General features: G+C 35.6%; 3 protein-coding genes across 3 annotated transcripts in view; 2 read left to right on the forward strand and 1 right to left on the reverse strand.

Moving 5' to 3' along the window:
• Window positions 1–1,037: 1,037 nt before the first annotated feature.
• Window positions 1,038–5,200, forward strand: LOC136804653 (uncharacterized). Its single transcript, XM_067061257.1, has 7 exons — window positions 1,038–1,080; window positions 1,383–1,486; window positions 1,875–1,974; window positions 2,420–2,596; window positions 2,829–2,900; window positions 3,165–3,233; window positions 4,123–5,200. Exons 3-7 carry the CDS (start codon window positions 1,876–1,878, stop codon window positions 5,065–5,067), a joined length of 1,362 nt encoding a protein of 453 aa, XP_066917358.1. The 5' UTR covers window positions 1,038–1,080; window positions 1,383–1,486; window position 1,875; the 3' UTR covers window positions 5,068–5,200.
• A 5,527-nt stretch (window positions 5,201–10,727) lies between these two features.
• Window positions 10,728–12,545, forward strand: LOC136804658 (sodium/potassium/calcium exchanger 5-like). The gene has a single exon (XM_067061262.1). It carries the CDS (start codon window positions 10,846–10,848, stop codon window positions 12,394–12,396), a length of 1,551 nt encoding a protein of 516 aa, XP_066917363.1. The 5' UTR covers window positions 10,728–10,845; the 3' UTR covers window positions 12,397–12,545.
• Window positions 12,544–18,730, reverse strand: part of LOC136804657 (polycystin-1-like protein 2) — a 35,308-nt gene continuing 29,121 nt past the window's right edge. The window contains exons 19-22 of the mRNA XM_067061261.1: window positions 17,805–18,624; window positions 15,551–15,685; window positions 14,555–14,857; window positions 12,544–13,107 (exon numbers count right to left, since the gene is read on the reverse strand). Of these exons, the coding sequence (XP_066917362.1) occupies window positions 12,829–13,107; window positions 14,555–14,857; window positions 15,551–15,685; window positions 17,805–18,624 (1,537 nt within the window). The 3' untranslated portion in view covers window positions 12,544–12,828. The remainder of the gene's footprint in view (window positions 13,108–14,554; window positions 14,858–15,550; window positions 15,686–17,804; window positions 18,625–18,730) is intronic.

Genomic DNA, 18,730 nt, shown 5'->3' on the forward strand with positions numbered 1-18,730 from the left:
CAGGAGTTATCCTTACTTTAAACCTACCTTTACCAATAATATGGGGAGTTTTATGCGGAAGCAATACTCTCGACTATTGGGAACTGTCTACTGTGTGCTATTAAAGTCCATATTAGCTTTAAGTGTACACTAAAGTTTGTTTTCCTTGCCGTTTTCTAACCAATGCTTCAAATAACAAATTATATATATACAGTTGAAAAGATAATTCAGAGAATATAATTTCTAAAAATGGACTTTGGCTTCCAGCTCTACTTCAATTTCATTTTCTCCAAAACAAAATTTTTCTTCTTTAATGGTTTATTGATAATGACTTTTTAATTTTTAGATTATATAATTATCATGTCAAAAAGAAAATATAAAATAGCTCAGCTAAGCGATGAAGAAGAAGAAAAAAGTGAGAACCTTGGAGGTTTAAATTTATTCAGGAAACTGAAGGCTGCTGAGACAGAAAATAGTAAACCTGGTATATCTAAGAATATTTCAGAGGGTTCTGAAATTGCTACTACTGCTACTAAGATCCAAAATGCAACAACCCCAAAAGCTGAAGAACATAAGTCAAAGTAATTTTTTTCTTTATGCTATATTGTTATAATCTTAGTTATCTTGACTTTGTATTATGACCGATTATGATGAAGTTTAATAGTATTTTATTTTTTACACATTTTTGGTAGTTTAATGCATTTTTGAATATACTACAATTTCAGGGAGGAGACACTGTCTCTTACAAAACAAGGTGAAATGTCAAAGACAAACCCATCATGCAAGAATTTCCGAGAAACCTTTGCTGTCAATTCAAATAAAAAGGATGTCTTCGATCTGCCACCTATGCCGGAACCTAAAGAGTAAGTTTCATTCAATTCAGTTTCAAAATTACAAAGATTCCAATCAATGTTTTTTGGGGACTAGCAACAAATATCTTTTACAAGAAAGGCATATTTTGAGGTTCATTTTAAATGTAAATATACTGGTTGTGGTTATATTTAATTACAATTCTACCAGTCATATTAACCACGCACCCTTTTGCTTTACAGGAAAGTTGTGCCAAAGAATAAAAATAATATTATCGTCAACTCTCGACAGGTATGCATTTCTGTTGAAACTCAATTTTTTGTAAAGTTATAGGGTGGGTAGATCATGTCTTGAAAACTAATACCAGGCTTTTGAAAAAAAGTTTCCAAATAATTTAATTAGCAGCTCTCTTTACATGATAAAGTGTTATTCTGTTGATTTATTACTGCAAGTTTCTAAAGGCCAGTCTCCACTTGCGCGCGCTACAATCGCACTCTTTGGCTTCAATCCTTTTTGCTTGGAAAAAAGATTACGTCATAAAAGTGTAGCGCTTATTACTGCAAGTTTCTTATAGATTAAAATATATTTTTTAGCGTGGCAATCCAATCCTGAAACAAATCAGAAACATTCCATGGGAGTACGGTGATATCATACCTGACTATGAAATTGGAGAAAGGGCTTGTGCATTGTATTTGAGGTTAGTTGTACAAATACTTTTTTTTCTGAGTTGGTTTTCTTTAGCTTGATTGTGTGAATATGGTAATTGATTTTACATTGGAATAAATAGAATTACAGGGTGCTCGGGAGAAATATCAAGCAATAAAGAATTATTACAATCGCTGCACAGTGTTTTGTCCTAGTGCAATCTTTAGGCTAAGCAATGAATTATTAAAGATTCTATTTTGATATAAATTCTAGAAAAATTTGGACTTGCAAATGATTTCAGCATAATTTGAAACTGGTAACCAAAGATCTACTTTGATATACTCTAGAAAAATCTAGAAATTATTTCACCTATATCATTTTAAGAGGTTGTTGTTTTTTTTAATAGATTTGATATCTTTTTCTTTTTCTTTGTGATTTAGTATGCGATATCATAGCTTGAATCCAGATTACATTCATGAACGTTTAAAAAAACTTGGCAATATGTATGATTTGAGGGTGCTCCTTGTTCAAGTGGACGTGGTAAGACATTCTCTATTACTATCAGGACATAAAAGTCTTATGAACTTTCAGGCTTATTAACCAATTATTTAGTTTGATCTGTTGTGAGAGTACAACGTTTTTGTCAATTTCCTGATAATTATCTCAATCCTTTGAATTACCAAAGGGCTCTTTACATGTACCAATTTTAAGTGCCAAAACTTATTTTCAATAAATTCCAAGCAATAATTTGCATAATATTCTGGGAAATTTACAAATTCTTTGAAAATTGGTGTCATCACCAACAAGTTGTTTTATCGTCTGTTATCGTCTAAATTTTGCCTGTCATTTGTTTGAAAGTCCTTCAAAATAATTTATGTCAAATTTAAAAAAACATTTAAATTTTATTTGCTGACTTGGTGATGCATGCATGTTTGTTTTTAAAATATTCACGATTTTTCTGTAATATCTAATAATTTCTGTTCAGGTCAATTCTAAACCAGGTCTGAAAGAGCTTGGACGTATCGCTATGTATTCAAATTTGACTATGATATTAGCATGGACATTTGAAGAAGCTGGTCGTTACTTGGAAACTTACAAATCCTATGAATTTAAACCTCCTGATATTATACAACAACGGACCGAAACTGATCATTTGTCAAAGGTATGAAATCCTATCCTTGATTTTACCATACGACATAAACAAATTCTTTGTAAATTTTGGGTGAAACATTTTCATGATTTTTTAAAAATTTCATTCTGAAATTAATTTTCATTTCATCCTGTTGCCAATAACAGTGTGACTTTTCAAAAAAAATTTGCAATGTCATGAACAATTAGCATTTATTTTATTGGCTTTATTGGTTACTGACATCTTTTTGACATTTTTGTTTAAGGTGCAAGATTTCCTTACAACCGTAAAGTCGGTGAATAAAACTGACGTTTTGACTCTTTTATCAACATTTGGTGTAAGTATAATTCTTAACCGTCATGGTTTCTGCAGTTATTGAGATAAAAACATTTAATCCTTTTCATTGAAGACTTTTTTAGGGTTGTTGAAGTTATTTTAAGAAATTGATTTTACTTTTAGCCTGTTAATTTACTAATGCATCGTCCCAAATTCAGCATTTTGTGAATCAAAAAAGTTTCAAAAGTTTCAACATACTGATAATTTTGTGCAAATGACTTGTTATTCTCTCAAACGTAATTTATTCATCTTTTCATTTTTCTAGTCTGTACTTAATATAGTAAATGCTACAAAGCAAGAACTTGGTGACTGCCCTGGGTTCGGATCACAAAAGGTAATGATGTGTTTTCTTTTCCTGATTTATTTTTATTTTAATGAAAGAAAAAGAAAGGAAAAGACTAGGGTACCCTCCCCAACCAAAGGTCAATTCTTATACACACTTTTCTTTTCATAAAAATATCTTCTATAAGAATTTATCAGGGTGAAAATTAGCCGAAGCGTAAGAATACCCTAAGAATACCCTCTAGGGTGAGTTTCACAGATTCTCATAATGATAAAGTCATTTTGTATTTGGTTAACAGAGAAAAAAAATTGGATTTTTTGTTAGACAGGATTTGAAACTTTGAGGCAGAAATACAGTTTTAGCTCCCGATGTGCACTCAAAAGTCTCAAATTCTCCAGAAATTGATCATTTCTCGTGTTCGTATAAAAGTCAAGTCTAAATTAAGAATATGCTCCGAATATTTCACTCACAATTTTGGCAATTTCTTAAGAATTCTTGACACTCATCCAAAGTACACTATTCTTATAATGAAAAGCGTGACAAGCTGGAGTTTTTACAAGCTCTTATGTAATTTGGTTGGTCATTAAATTAATTTCATTACTTTTTCTAAAGAACGCGTCATCTCTATTACTTCAATTGACCAATTAGTGAAGTATCTTATAAAAACTCCAGCTCATCCCAAACCCACAGTATCAACTCTTAATGCAAACAAATTGATTTTTGGTGTTTGTGTAAGTCGTGTTTGCCTTTAATATTTTATGTTTTTTCACCACTTCACAACAGGCAAAATTCCTGTATGGTAGAAGTAGTAAGGTCTTTTTGATAGGGCAGATTTCTTATTTTGATACACTACAATTTAGCACACTTGGCAGAATTTCATAATAAGTTGAATTATTGTTTGAATTGATGTACATCTACTTCTTTCTCTTTTTTTTTCTAGGCAACACGGTTGTATCAGGCCTTCAATGAGCCATTCAAGAGTGCACATAGCAAACAAGATGAATCAACAGAATTAAGACAAACAAAACTAACAAGCTATTCATCAAAACTACCTAAAGACTGTAAATTGAGAAGGCCTTCAGATGTTTTAAGTAATAGCCAAATAGCCGTTGGGGAGGATAATGAAGCTGAAAAATATGATCCTTTAATAGAAAAGAAAACTACTGTTAAAGATATTTCAAAGAAAAAGGCTAAATCTTCACAATCAGATAAACCAAAGGAGAAGCAGGCAGAAAACCAACAAAGAACAGACGACACTTCAACAGAAGATTCGAAGACTGCAAAGAGTAAATCACCTTACAAAACAAGAGAATCACGACAAACCCTTATGAGCAAAAGCGAGGCTATTCATTCATTCATGAAAAACAAAGACAAACCACCTAGCACTTTCGAGACTCCCACACTTTCAGTCAATGTATCACCAGTAAAGTTAAATCAGCAACCTTCGAAAAACAAAACTGTAAATACGACAAAGAGAAGACTTCCAAGTGATGACAAAATATCAACAAACTCCCCAGACCCAGTGTACAAAACCAGCTTAAAGTCTGGTAAATCAGACAATTTTGCAAAGCCTCTACAATTAAACTCTACAAAAACTTCAACTAAAGCATCAAAACTTTCAATTACTAGCAGTAAGTCTGCAACAAACAGTACAACTAAGTTTCCAGAAAAGCTGGAAAAAACATTGGTCGATACTAGTCAACCGGTAACAAGCATTACCGAAAAATTGGGTATGCCTCTCGTCAATACTAGCATACAATCTTCAATATCAATAACCAATACCACTGGTAAAACAAATACGAATCAAACAACTTTAACTCAAGAAGAGTATGACGATCTCTTAGCTGATGAAAACGATAGTGATGATAGTCTAATGGATTATTAGATTGTGATATAGTTTTCTATATGTGTTTGGTTTTGTGGATTGTTAGCCTGGTTGTTGTTATAGAGGGGTAGCATGGTGGATTGTCACCCAGTGATATTATTTGAATATGTTTATTTCCTGTGTCCTCGTCATTAAAAAAACCGAGAACATGTTGGCACTTGAATTGTTCGAAAGCTGAAAAATGTTTGGCAACATTTTATAGTATAGTGGTAGCTAGGCATTATGAAGCAACACTTACAAAATGGAAAAAACTACCGGGAAATGACTAGTAAAGAAATGGGCATAATAAATTAAAACCAAAGAAATCTCTGGGAAATTATTTATATTTATATCTTTTTTACAACAATTTTCAGTATATTATCAATGTAAATGTTATAAAAATCTTTTACTAAAGCTGTTTTTGTTTTTGGATTAGTCAAAAGGCTCCCCTCTTGCTACAAATGGTTTGGAATTCCCATTAGAATTCTCCTAGAATAGTAATATACCTAGCAATGTTTGGCACCAAAGAAGCGCCACTTTTTCTCTCAGGATTGGTCCACCTACCTGTTCTCTTTCACTTTCAAAGCACTAAAAAAGGAAGGCATCAAATGGGATTTTCCAGAAAAATATTAAAGGCGGTATTGGACATTTCTGGGGTTAATAAAGATCAAAAGGCGTTGGATATCCATGGGGTCGTGTCGTTCGTCAAATACTTGTGGATATCCAGGGTGGGGGAGGGTGTCGCTCATTTTCACTCATTTCGAAAATTCAAAAATGAAGATATCCAATATAAAATATTTTCAAGTTGTAAATATTCTAGTTTGAGTCAAAATTCCTACCAAATAACACAATTCCGAAAATTGCCCATAAATTGATATCCCAACAGATTCTTTTCTGGGAAAGCTTAATAAATCTTAATCAAATCCATGACAGAGGATTTAATCCACTATCCTGGAACCTTATATACCTTACATGTAACACAGACCTATGATACAATAATACAACCATTTAACAAGTTCATCATAGTAGCATAGCGTCACGTCTGAATCTTAATTCTCCTTCCCATGTGACATGATAAATGATTGGAACGTATTTTTAAGTCGGCGCTTCGCCAAATATTAAAGTTTACTCTATATTTAATTTTGAAGACATAAAACATATCTCAAACTGTTAAGTGATGATAAGTTAATTGATATTTTGTTGTTCTTCTTTTTCAGAATGAAAATTGACTAATTACTATACTAAATAAACAGAATGTAGCTAAAAGCTATTCGAAGGGATCTTATTTTACAAGGGCTGAAGGATAATGAATCTTGGGTCAGAAATGAGTAAGTATTTTCATGCATTTTTACTGAATTTGTATTAGCCTTTTACTTTAACAAATCCGAGAGAAATATTATGTGCTCCACTGTCATGGATATTTTGTTGCTAGAATTCTCAATCAGTGTCATAGAGAGATGCCTCATCTTGCTGACCGTAGAAATGATTTCATTTTTTGAATTGGTGGCTGTTTTTTAAACAGCTATCATGGACTAAGAACATCACAGTCCTATGTCAACTGTATGTGATACATTATCACTTCTAGACATTATCATTTAACATAAAGATGAAAATTCTTGAAATGTAAAATTACTTAAAATATTCTTTTAATAAGATTGATTCATTTCACTTTTCAGACAAATTGATATTTGGAGCAGAAGATTGGATGCATTTGATTAGCCTACTATGGCGCTACCTTCAACACCTACTGGAACCCTGTTTTTGTATCAATTCATTCTAAGGTTCAATGCTGTTATACCACAGTGGTAAGCTTATTGGGGATTAAATCCATTGACCTTTATAAACCCTGCACCAAACTGTACCCGCCATATTTGATCGGAGTTTCTTTGAAAGTAGTACCCACAAAGAAGTCATTTGTAGTGTGACAATTCTGCTTAACGACAAACGGCGCTACATCACTTGTGTCCAAGCGAAGTAGATCTAGTGCTCTCGATGCGGAAACCTCTTTCAAAAAAACTCCGATTAAAATATTTTGCTTGATCGGGATTGAGAAACTTCCTCTCCAGTAGGGTTTATATAAAGCTCAGAGTGGTTCAAATATCATTTCCCTATTATTCACAAACATTTTGGCACTAACAACTCTTTCTAAAACATTTTATCAAAGCTGCAGACTCGCTATAGCGAATTGAAAATTGACTAAACATTTTGTTTGAGATCTAAAAAGGGAGATTTTGCATAGAATACACGTTTTTATAAGAACATCCAGAATTTTTGAAGCCTTCGGATGTTCTAAATTTTATGAGTTTTAAGCCTAGAATTGTTCTTAAAATGTTCTTATTTTCACCATTTTTGGAGCATTTTTGCCCATTTTTAATCAGAAACCGGCTGTTTTCGAGTCAGCAAAGCCTTACAAAGTTCTTAACTTGTTCTTAACTTGTTCGGCCATCGAAGCCTTATGTTCTTACACAGGAAAAAATACTTTAGGCGTACAAACTTTCGCGAGCAGAAACTTTCGCGAGGACGAAAATTCGCGAAATTCACGACATTTACTTTCGCGAATTTAACGGAAGAATATTTTTCGCGAGCATTAACTTTCGCGAATCAAGACGTAAAATTGAGAATTTTCACATGAAAAAATGGCTTAGAGGGACGAATACTTCTTGGATTGGCTTGAAACATTTGTCCTTTGACTCATTAGTCCTTTGACTCATTAGTTTTTTAGCAGGCTAAAAAGTGCCATAAAAGTTACATTTTATTCAAAGTTTGAAGTTTTACAGATTTTCTATTTTGTCAAGAATTTTTCGTGAGCATAAACTTTCGCGAATGGCCCTTCCTAGAATTTTTAAAGACATTTACTTTCGCGAAAAGGGCCAAAATTCGCGAAAATCGCGAAAGTTTTTGCTCGCGAAAGTTTGTACGCCTAAAGTAATCAAATACCAAGGTTCGGGAAATATATGAATACATATGTGGAAAATGCTATATTTACCTAACTGATCACTAACTAGGGATCGTGCTAACTGTCCCTAGGTTGGGATTCGGGATATCACTAACACATTATCCGGATGCAGATTAATGGTAAACATGATCTGGATGTTTGTTTTAACTAACTGGAAAAGAAAACTCAAGAAAATGCTATTCCCGAATTCTCAACTTCAGTTGAGCTAGAATCTGAGAATGTCTGTGTGTCTGTCTGTGTGTCTGTGTGTCACTACTCTGTACCAGAGTGTATTTCACGATTATCGTAGCGTAGTTAATCTACGGTAATGAATTTTGAAATTAGCCGTAGATATTGGGTTTGTGTACAGACAAGTGTGTCACCAAAACTTTGGGGCAGGCTGGAGACTTCAAAAATGGTCCGATTGGGCTGAAATTTTGCACACTTAATCCTTAGGCAAATCCCTGGGGGTGTTTTTTTCATTTTTTCAAAATTTTAATTTTCGGGGCCTGGGGACGAGTTTTTCGCCAAAACGAGGCTAAAACTTTGGGGCAGGCTGGAGACTTCAAAAATGGTCCGATTGGGCTGAAACTTTGCACACTTGATCCTTGGGCAAATCCCTGGGGGCGTTTTTTTCATTTTTTCAAAATTTCGATTTTTGGGGCCTGGGGACGAGTTTTTCGCCAAAACGAGGCTAAAACTTTTGGGCCGGTTGGAGACTTCAAAATTGCTCCGATTGGGTTGAAATTTTGCACACTTGATCCTTGGGCAAATCCCTGGGGGTGCTTTTTTTCATTTTTTCAAAATTTCGATTTTTGGGGCCTGGGGACGAGGCTAAAATCCAAAATGCTATAATTTTTCTTAAGCCATTAAGTTTACAATTGGGCCTACGAATGATTTCAAAGATACTGAAGTTGAGCCAGTGCGGTTAGCACGTTCGACAGTTTTCAAAATAAAGATCAGTTTGTGTTTCTGCTGAAAACATCATTCACGAATTAAATCCTGATTTATAGAAAGCTGTAGTCTAGCAAGCTAGACGACTAATTTATACATAGTAGAAATAAAGCAAAAAGTAATGAATGGAACAATTTTAGTCGTCTAGAAACCTTTGTGCACTAACTCCAAACAAAAGAAAAGTGTCAATATTGCAATTATAAATTTCTCCTGCTCAAAATAATTCTTGAGAAAAAAAAATCTGTGTGGATTTGTGTATTGAAAGTTTTTCATTTGAGTTGATTTCGTTTTGAGAGTTTGTTGTTGCTTGATAAATTGTTTTCTCGCTACGCAAGTTTCTGCGTAGCTAGCCCCTGTATCTATAAGACTGGAACACCGGATTCTTCCAGTCGTTTCTACAAACTAAATCCCGTATTATTATTATTATATTGGTATTATTAGTATTACACGCATTATAAACGACTCCAGTCTAAGAAAGCTGGTAAAATAATTAAATGTATTCGATCATTCTGTGAGCATTGGTTCGATAGCTCTCATTCGTTCTGACATGTACTTGCGCTACTTTGAGAATCCCGGCACTTTTGTCACAACAGTGGAGCTGCAATAGAGAGCCAACTTAAACCTCAAATCCGTCTCACCGATCCACTGAGCCCTTGCGACGCAAGTCCATTGCGAACGAATGAGGCCGCCCTGGCGGGACGCCTCACCTTTAGCGTTGTGTTACACACTGATCGAATACACCCTTATAATGGTTTGCTTTACATACGACTCGAACACTTTTGAGTGAAAAATCACTTGTGGTTTTTTCTCACGCATGCGTAATACAAGTTAGGGAAATCAATTTTCCCTAACCTGAAAATAATTTTCCCGAACTTAGGCTCTAATTTGTGACAGTTTAAAATTTTTGATTGAATTGTCTTATTTGAAGGTTTGAAAAATAAGTTCTGATTTAATTAATTGTTTAAAGGATACACTCAAATTAAAGAGTTCGGGAAATCGAATTTCCCAATCTGGGAAATTTTATTTCCCTAATTCGAGAAATCACATTTCCCGATCCAGAGAAAGAATAGAATAAAGCAAGCAAGTTCACAATTTGTGATATTTCCTTTCCCTAACTAAATTACCAAATTACTAAACTTGTAAATTTGTGTTTTCGGATAGGTTTCCATTTCCGATGTAATCTATTTTTCACGATGTGATTTCTAATTTTTCCTAGTTTCTTTATGAATTAGATTACCAAACTTGTGAATTTGTATTTTCGGATAGGTTTCTTTTTTCATTTAGAAAGAATTTTAGCGGTTGGTGTTATTTTGTTTCCCTACCTTGGTCACAACTTTTACCTATTTCAAAAATTTTAAGTTTATGATTTAGGTTTTGCCATAGAGGATTTTATTGATCCCGAATATGCCAAACAGATTTGGGAAATTATTTCCAGAATGGTAAAAACAAATACCCAATGCTCCAAAGAATCCCAAGTTAACATTCCCTAATCCTAAAAGAAATGGGTTGAAATTCCCAAATCTGTTTTTCAATTTTCACTAGTTTGGGATTTAAAGATTTTTTCCTGTGTAAGTTTATTCTTATAAAAAACGTGTACTGGATATCAAGGCATGGTTCAAATAAACAAATATTTTTCGATTCAGTTTTGATTTTTTTGAAAATGAAGAAATCAAATGTGTATTGAAGCGTGCACAAAAAATGCCATTTCATGCTCAAAGTGAGCTCTGCAAGAAATTCTTATGGAGGTAATCAAAATTCTACAAGACAAAACAAAAAATATTAAAATAAAGATTTTTATGAAGATTTAATAAGTATAAGCTGACAATTGGAAATTTGTCATTCTATTACTCTCTGATAGTCATATTTGGGAAAACATTCATTAAAGATGTCTCGTTAGATTGAAACACAAAATGAAGCAACGCCGATCACTCAGCACTTTCTTCAAAGTTTTTGTTTTGGTAATAACCGTCTTCGCCCTCCGTAAATCATGGATTGTGAACTCAGAGGATGGCTTAAAGACACTCAGAAGGCAAAGTCGACATTTAATGACCAATGCTAATGACGATCGTTGTACACATTCGAAAGGAGCCATTGAGGAATTTCCGAAAGATTTTTTAACTCAGGAACAAAGGGAGGAGGGTGGTATCATAATCCATATCCTCATCACGTGTTATATGTTTGGACTTCTGGCTGTTGTTTGCGACGATTATTTCGTGTTATCCTTATATCATATCTGCTCACGTCTCAAAATGTCCAAAGACGTAGCCGGGGCAACATTTATGGCCATCGGCTCCTCAGCGCCGACCCTTTTTATCGCTGTTGTCTCAATCTTCTTCACAGAGAATGCAGGAGACGTTGGCCTCGGCACCGTAGTTGGATCTACTATTTTTAACACGCTTTTTATCGTTGCTATATGTTCACTGGCTGCTTCGGCTCCCGTAAGAGTTTCCACGTGGCCGCTGATTCGAGATGCGTTTGTTTACACGCTTGGAACTTTTACACTCGTTTTCACTGTTCGTGATCGACAAGTGTTCTGGTGGGAAGCTCTCATCTTTGTATACATTTACATCCTGTATATCATCATCATGTATTTCAATAGACCACTATCCAGGCATTTTAACAAACTTTTAGACTCAATGTGTGGGCAATGCGAAACAATACAAGATGAGTTGGAAATGTCGTCTGCAGATTTTCTGGCATCCCCGAAACCTGAACCACGACAAAAAGCTAAAGAACAAGAACAGAAAAAGTTGGATCGCGAGAGAGCTCAAGAAGACCTTTCCGTTGATGATTCTTATACAGCGGAATTAGAACAATTTGAGAATAAGCAGCAATCACCGTTACGTATTCCAGATGGGTGTGCTAACAAGATAACCTGGATTCTCGGCTTCCCTGTTATCTTTCTCTTTTATTTCACCATTCCACCTTGCTGTAAAAAGAAGTGGTCAGAGTGGTATCTAGTGACTTTTTCCATGTCTGTGTTATGGATGGGGCTACTATCATATATCCTAGTATGGATGGTTTGCGTTATCGGTTTCACTTTCGATATCCCTGATTGTATTATGGGTATGACTTTCCTGGCCGCTGGGTCCAGTATCCCCGACGTTATGGCGTCAGTGATCGTGATACGGCAAGGATCGGCCGATATGGCTCTATCCAATGCGATCGGGAGTAATGTCTTTGATATGTTATGCCTTGGTGTCCCTTGGTTTATGAAGTCTGCCTTTATGGAGCCAGGGACGCCGGTCCAGATACAGAGCCAGTCGATTATGATTTCAGCCTTGCTTTTGATTGGATCAATTGTGTTTACTGTGATTGCAATACATTTAAACGATTGGAAATTAGACTTTAAATTGGGCATCATTTTTCTTTTGGTCTACATGGTTTTCATTGCTTTGGCAACTTTGTTGGAGTTCCTTGCTTGCCCTTGTGTTTTGGACGACTTTCTGCCAGCAACGTAAAGTATTACACAAGTTTTTGAAAGACCAAAATGGACTAAAATGCAACTAAAAAGTACTTTTTAAAATTAATTTATATTTCTTTTTTCGAAATGGTAATCTTTATACATTTTTAATTTACATTTTTTGTAGAAAATAATTTACATAAGTGCTTAAATCATTAAGTTTTATATTTGTCTGACAAAACCCTCTCCGTTTTCACATTACGTTTCATTGAAATGTTTTTGCACTTTCAAGGATTGGAACTTTTTATCCGAAACCGCTCAGTCGCCCTATCTCGAACTTTGTAATCTTTGTTATAATCAACATTGTAATCGTTTCCAAAAGTTATAGAAAGTTCGAAATTATTTGCGACACAGACTCGGACCAATGCAGTTTTCATTTCAGAGTTATTTGACTTGTCATCGATACACAAAAGTTCTTCCGAATGCATATTCAGAAAGTGTAAGTTCTCCTCTTAAGCGGTCGATTCTTAGTGTCACTACGAAACCGCTTCTCGAAGTGATTCAAAAATTCTAACTCCCATTGATCAGAAGCTAGTATGTGGTCCAGATCATCAATAGCTGTATGTAAATGCTCTTCCAGTGAGCGGTCAGAGAAAGGGAGAGGAGGTAACAGTCTAGCTGGTATGACATCGATTGTGGTGATGGTGGATAGAGAACGATTGCTTTTTGTGTCAATCTCTTCCACTTTGAAATGCACATGTTTGTTGATCTAGGGAATAAAAAACGTTAAAAAATTTTATTTAAATTTAATGATAGCGACTGTATTTACTTGATTGTAATACAAAGGGCAAAATTCATGTTAAATTTCATATATTATACGGCGAAGTTCTCAAAACTGAAACCTCTATAACTCGAATGTCTCCTTCACTCAAACAGGATTTCTGGTCCTTTCAGTTAACAATGCCTTTTAAACCCAATCTCCATAACTCTAAATTTCCACAAATTTATGTTCGCCGTCCGTGTTCGAGTTATAGAGACCCAACTGTGTTTCTTCAAGTTTTGTATATAGCTCTATTGGTCTTATAGAAAAAATAAACTTCAGTCGATGGCAAGGTTTCGACATCTATAAACGAATCTCACAGCTTCGAATTCATCTTTCTTTTAGTAGGTGGCCGTAGCATCTCTCGTGTCAATTTTTTGCCTATTTTGGGGTTTAGGAGTTTTGTCTACAACGTCGGTTTTTTGGCCATAAAAAAAACGCGGGGCCCCTCTCAAAAAAGTTTCAAAACCCTATCTACTTTCGAACCAATCACAGTGGTTGAGGCCCGCGAAAGATGCTACGGATCAGAAGGATTGACCCCCTACTATTTCTTTAATGGGATAAACTTTCGCGGGGGTTAAATTTCGTGGTTAGGCCTATCCGCGAAATTCAAAAACTCACCACCACCCACTCTCGCGGGTGGCACTATTATGTGGCAATACTTTCACGATTTTGTGACGTTTACTGTCAAATCATGCATGTTGGTTGTTGAAATACACATTATTTGCGCCTCTTTGATGCCAGTCAACATTCAAATAGTATTTATTTGACATATTTTGAGTTTTGTTTAGAAATATTTCGCCGATCAGGCCCTTCCAAATTTCCATTGGGACTTAATTTCGCGGATGACACCCAAAATCCGCGAAATCCGCGAAATTTAATCCCCGTGAAAGTTTATCCCATTAAAGTAGATAAAGGTCTGTAATCCAGGCTAGTTGACATTTCAACATGATTTCTATAACGTTACGTGAGTGTAAGTTTTGAGGTATTAGAAAATTGAATGTCTTGATTTTTCCACCAAACAGACTAGGTATATATTCTTCTTGATAATGCCCCCTAACCGATTCATTAAACATAGTCTCAAAAGGGAAGAATTTTTAAGAGGCTACGACAATGACTTAGAGCCTAGTGGCCTTGTACTTATATGAAGTAAAAACGGCCTTATTCAAGCCAATTCTTGAACAAGAGAGGACACAGTAGGCTTATTCAAACCTCTATTATTCGAATTTTTCCATGACTGGAACTAAATCCCATCCCAAGACTTTCTATAAATCGAATCTTTCTCTGTAATTCGAACGAACAAGATTCCTTGTTCGAATTAACCCGAGTCAACAGTATTCCTATTTGAGGCCAACTACTAATGTCAATGTTTTTAAAATTGGAAAAGTCTTCTCACCTTAGGGTGTGTTTTATTCTTAACTCGTTTTAAGATCACTTGAAACATTTTCCACAATAAATTCGAATCCTCGTTCTTTTTATCCTTCAGCCTCACATCACGCAAATAGACTGACAAGACGAGTGGTTTGAAAACAAGCAATGCAAGCACGCATGCGTAGGAGAGATGCAAAAATCGAAGTAGACTGGTAGCCGGTTTCTGTTCTCTTTCTCCGTCAATGATGGGTGTGGACCATGGGAAAAGTAGGAGTGTAACGTAAGTGTCTTTAAGCGTTGAATAATCTTTGTGTAACTCGTGGCACAGCTAAAGAAAAAGAAAAAACTTAGGGTTTTTGATAGGGGAAGGTTTGGTTTACACAGCAAGATCAACCATGCCCTCTGGCGAATGTCATGGTCATACATCTATCAATGATTGACTGCGTGGTCGGTTTCTGAGAGAACTGGTAACGAATTTATAAGGGTATTCATGATATGCACCATTGCAATGTCTTCTAAAATTACATCACGGACCCAATAGCTGATTGGGTGCAAGTGACGTAAAATCAATCAATACGTCACTTGCAACCAATCAGCTGTTGGGCCCGTGGAAGACATTGCAATGGTGCATATCATGAATAACGTCAAAGTTCGTTGTCTCTGAGATATTAAAGCAACGACTTCAGACTTTTTGTTCCTTCCTGGTAAATTCGAACCCAGTCTGTTCACGATATAAAGGTTAATAGGGTGTGTCTGAACCCGTTTAAGTTAACCATATAACCAGATAATCAGATTTCGGCTGCCTGAATTTATTGGTGGTTTTATGATTATAGAAGATCTACTGTTGCAAGTACTTGCAAATTTCTGGAAACACGTGTTTCATCGATATTTAATGTGAAACGAGCTCTGTTTTTGTCATTCGAAGTAGTGTCGTGTTGGTTCTATGGTAAATTTTAACCACCAGGGGGGAGGTATTAATAACAAGCCCCTCAACCTAAAAGCCATTGGGTTATCGACTTACCAGATATAAAGGATGGGCGAAAATCAGTGTGATGAACAAATGAACAATGACCAAACCAATCATTGGACATATTGTCTGGAACACCATTTCACGGACAATGCGATAAGCGGAACTCCATCGAAGGATTCGAATCCACTAAGAAAGATAGAAAAATAAAAATGTGTTGATGAATAGATTTTTGTTAAGGAACACTGTTTTAATTAATACACCTATCAACCCTTAACAGTGCGTTCAGCTTTTGTAGGTGTCTGGTAATGAATTAACAAGAAAATGACGTCACAATTCTTTGCCTATGAGAATGTTCAGGCAACTTTCCCTTAAGGCCGATCTCCAACCTTTTAACGTTCTTGTAAGTTTATTGGCCGGTTGAAAAATGAAGCAATTCCATTGGGCAAATTTGACGTAACGGAATTTCTTCATTTTTCAACCGACCAATGACCTTACAAGAACGTTAAAAAGTTTTCGCTCTTTTCGCGCGACAGTGGAGACCGGCCTTTACTTAGGAAACTCGAACCCAGTTTCCTCACGCTTTAAGGGTTTATAGGTGTTTTGCATTTAATTTAGAATACTTGTCTATGATTTACCAGATATATAAGATAATGTCCTAAAAGTAATTAGAAATTCAGCATTAAGCTCTCAGCGAGTAACTTTGTCCTGCGCGAGCTTATCTGATATTCCGATGGCGTATTGGCGGCCGCCCACGCTAAAGCTCTGAAGGAGCGGGCCAATATACCATCGGAGAGAAATAGTAGTCATCCATTGATGTGCCGACATAAGTTTAGCCCTCATTTTCGGGGCCGTGCTGAACGCTCAAAAATTGTTTTTTTGAGATCTGGCGCCTCAAAAAGACCGTCAAATCACTGTCGTTAGTTACCACGTCATGAGTATGTCGGCAAAAATTACAAACAACATGGCTGATGTAATTTTCAAAAAATGTGTGCTGCATGGTTGTTTTTGGTTTATTTTGATGGATTTTTTATAGTTTAACTGTACTTATCACTCCCTGAATATTAGTTTTAGTATCCAGTGTAATTTCTGTATGTGCACCAACCCAAAAAATGTGTTTCTACCACAGAAAAGTTGATAATCATAACTTTTGTTTTTGTTTGTTTTGATGGCTGATTTTTTCTGCACTTTCTCAAATTAAATACCATTCAAAGACCAAAGAAACTAAAGCAGGTATGTTCCTATGGGCTTAGGCTTTTAACAGTAACTTCCATGTTGTTATCTATCTTAGACCGTCCTCCAAATATAACTGTTGTCCACCGGCCGACAACCGACAAACCGACTTCAGTGGTCCAAAACTGAAGTTTTTTGGATAAAATCTTTATCAAACTTCACAAAAGTGTTCATTGAGGGTTAGTATTCATTTTCTATAGCTTTAGTTTTTCTTTTAGTGTTATTATAGATGATGATTATGACTTTTCTCTTCTTTCAGGCTTTTTTGTGTACAATGTTATTTCTATTTTGTTTTTGCTTCTGTGATCAGTTTAAAGAAGGAAAAATACTTATTTGAGTATTTCTACATGCCCTCCTTGTGAAAAGAATGGTAATATTTTGCATGATTCCTTCTCCAAAAAGTTTTGTATTTGAATTTATTTCGTGAAACCTTTTGAAGTTTTTTCTGACCCAAATTTTGTCGGCCATGACACCTTCCCTGTCCAAATTGCACTCGGGCCCATTTTTCTAAAAAATTACGCGGTCAGGCGAAATTCCGTAATATATTTCTTCCAGATGTTGAAAATTTTCCCGACCTTCAGAGCTTTAGCGTGTCGGAAGAAAATTTCTACATCGGGTGCCAGATAATGCGCGAGCGTATTTTCATAATTTTACAGGACGTTACTCATAACAAAGTAAAAGCGATCGTAGTGCAGTGGTAGAGCATCCGGCTACGGTGTGCAAGGTTGTGGGTTCAACCCCCAGCCGGGTCATACCAAAGATTATCAAAATGGTACTTGATGCCTCTATGCTTGATGCTCAGCAATTAAGAGAAGTGTCAAGGGTAAGTGGAGCAATCCAGGGAGAAAGAGTGGCGCCCTCCCTTACCTTCGGGTAGATAGATAGCTATCGAAAGAGAAGCCTTCGGGTCGCCTCCGACTGCGGTCGCAGACTTACTTATTCATAACCTGAATTTTCAGCACGTGCTGAGTAAAAGCGTCTTTCAAATAGAAAACCGTAGTATTTTCTCGAATAAATTCAGTGAAAGCAATGCTATAAATATTTTTTTATATGAATGAACTATGGTCAAACTTACCCTGATCATTATCAGAAACAAAAGTGTTGTTATTAAGTTGCGCGTGTGGTCATAGTCAGCAACAAGAGATTTCAAAAGTTCGAAACTCTTCGTTTGGGAAGCGTTGAATTCGTGTACAATCGACACGTAAGATAAATATTTAATGAAAGTCAGCAATGCAACCACAAGCCAGCACAAAGTATGGTAAAACCAAAATCGTCGTGTAAATTGGGCCGAAGGGATACTTCGTATTAAACGCCTTAAAGCTATGTATACACTGCAGAGTAAAATCACGAATAATGATAACAGTACAAAAAAGTCGTTGATGTTTATATCGGCATCTGTGTTAAAATAAACTATGTTCGATTCAATCTTTTTGTGACCACCATCCAAGACGTTTGCTTTGTTTTCGTAGTAAGCATACAACTGAATGTCGGTGTTAAAATAAAGCATTCTGTGAATTAAACCTCTGGTCTTTGCGCTAACCCAAGGAGATTTTTTCACTGTTTGGACATCAGTGGAAAGAATTGCTAAAGCACCAGTATCATTTAAAGTAGGGAAATCCCATTCATAATTTCCGCTTTTTGCAGATTTGGAAATGCTGCTTGAGAAGAAATATTCTTCAAATGATGATGTTTTGATTGAGTGTGATGGTTTGTAGCATTTTTCTATTTTAGCATATTTTTGGTACTCTTGGTCTAAACATTTGATTGGCACGAAACGGTTTTGTTGTACTGAAGGTGGAAGTACGTGCTGCCATGTTTGTTGTTCGTTGTCTTGTTGATATGGTGATGTTGCTAGGGTGGTTTCAAACCATGACCAATAACTGAATAAGTTAATGCTGAAAATATGAAATGAGATGTTCGTTGTAATTTATTTAGTTGGAAATCTATTTAAAGGGTGATTAAAAATTGCGAGAAAGCTCCCTAACAGCACGAGAAAGGACA

This window comes from Clytia hemisphaerica, unplaced genomic scaffold, assembly GCF_902728285.1.
Source record: "Clytia hemisphaerica strain Z4C2 unplaced genomic scaffold, Clytia hemisphaerica genome assembly, whole genome shotgun sequence".
In the NCBI taxonomy this organism is placed as follows: domain Eukaryota; kingdom Metazoa; phylum Cnidaria; class Hydrozoa; order Leptothecata; family Clytiidae; genus Clytia; species Clytia hemisphaerica.

What these genes read in the sequence shown, in the direction of transcription:
- LOC136804653 (XM_067061257.1), top strand. Translation starts at nt 1,876, where the DNA reads ATGCGATATCATAGCTTGAATCCAGATTACATTCATGAACGTTTAAAA. An exon ending in TCCTTGTTCAAGTGGACGTG is followed by an intron (nt 1,975 to 2,419) that starts GTAAGACATTCT and finishes ATTTCTGTTCAG; the next exon opens with GTCAATTCTAAACCAGGTCT. An exon ending in AAACTGATCATTTGTCAAAG is followed by an intron (nt 2,597 to 2,828) that starts GTATGAAATCCT and finishes TTTTTGTTTAAG; the next exon opens with GTGCAAGATTTCCTTACAAC.
- LOC136804658 (XM_067061262.1), top strand. Translation starts at nt 10,846, where the DNA reads ATGAAGCAACGCCGATCACTCAGCACTTTCTTCAAAGTTTTTGTTTTG.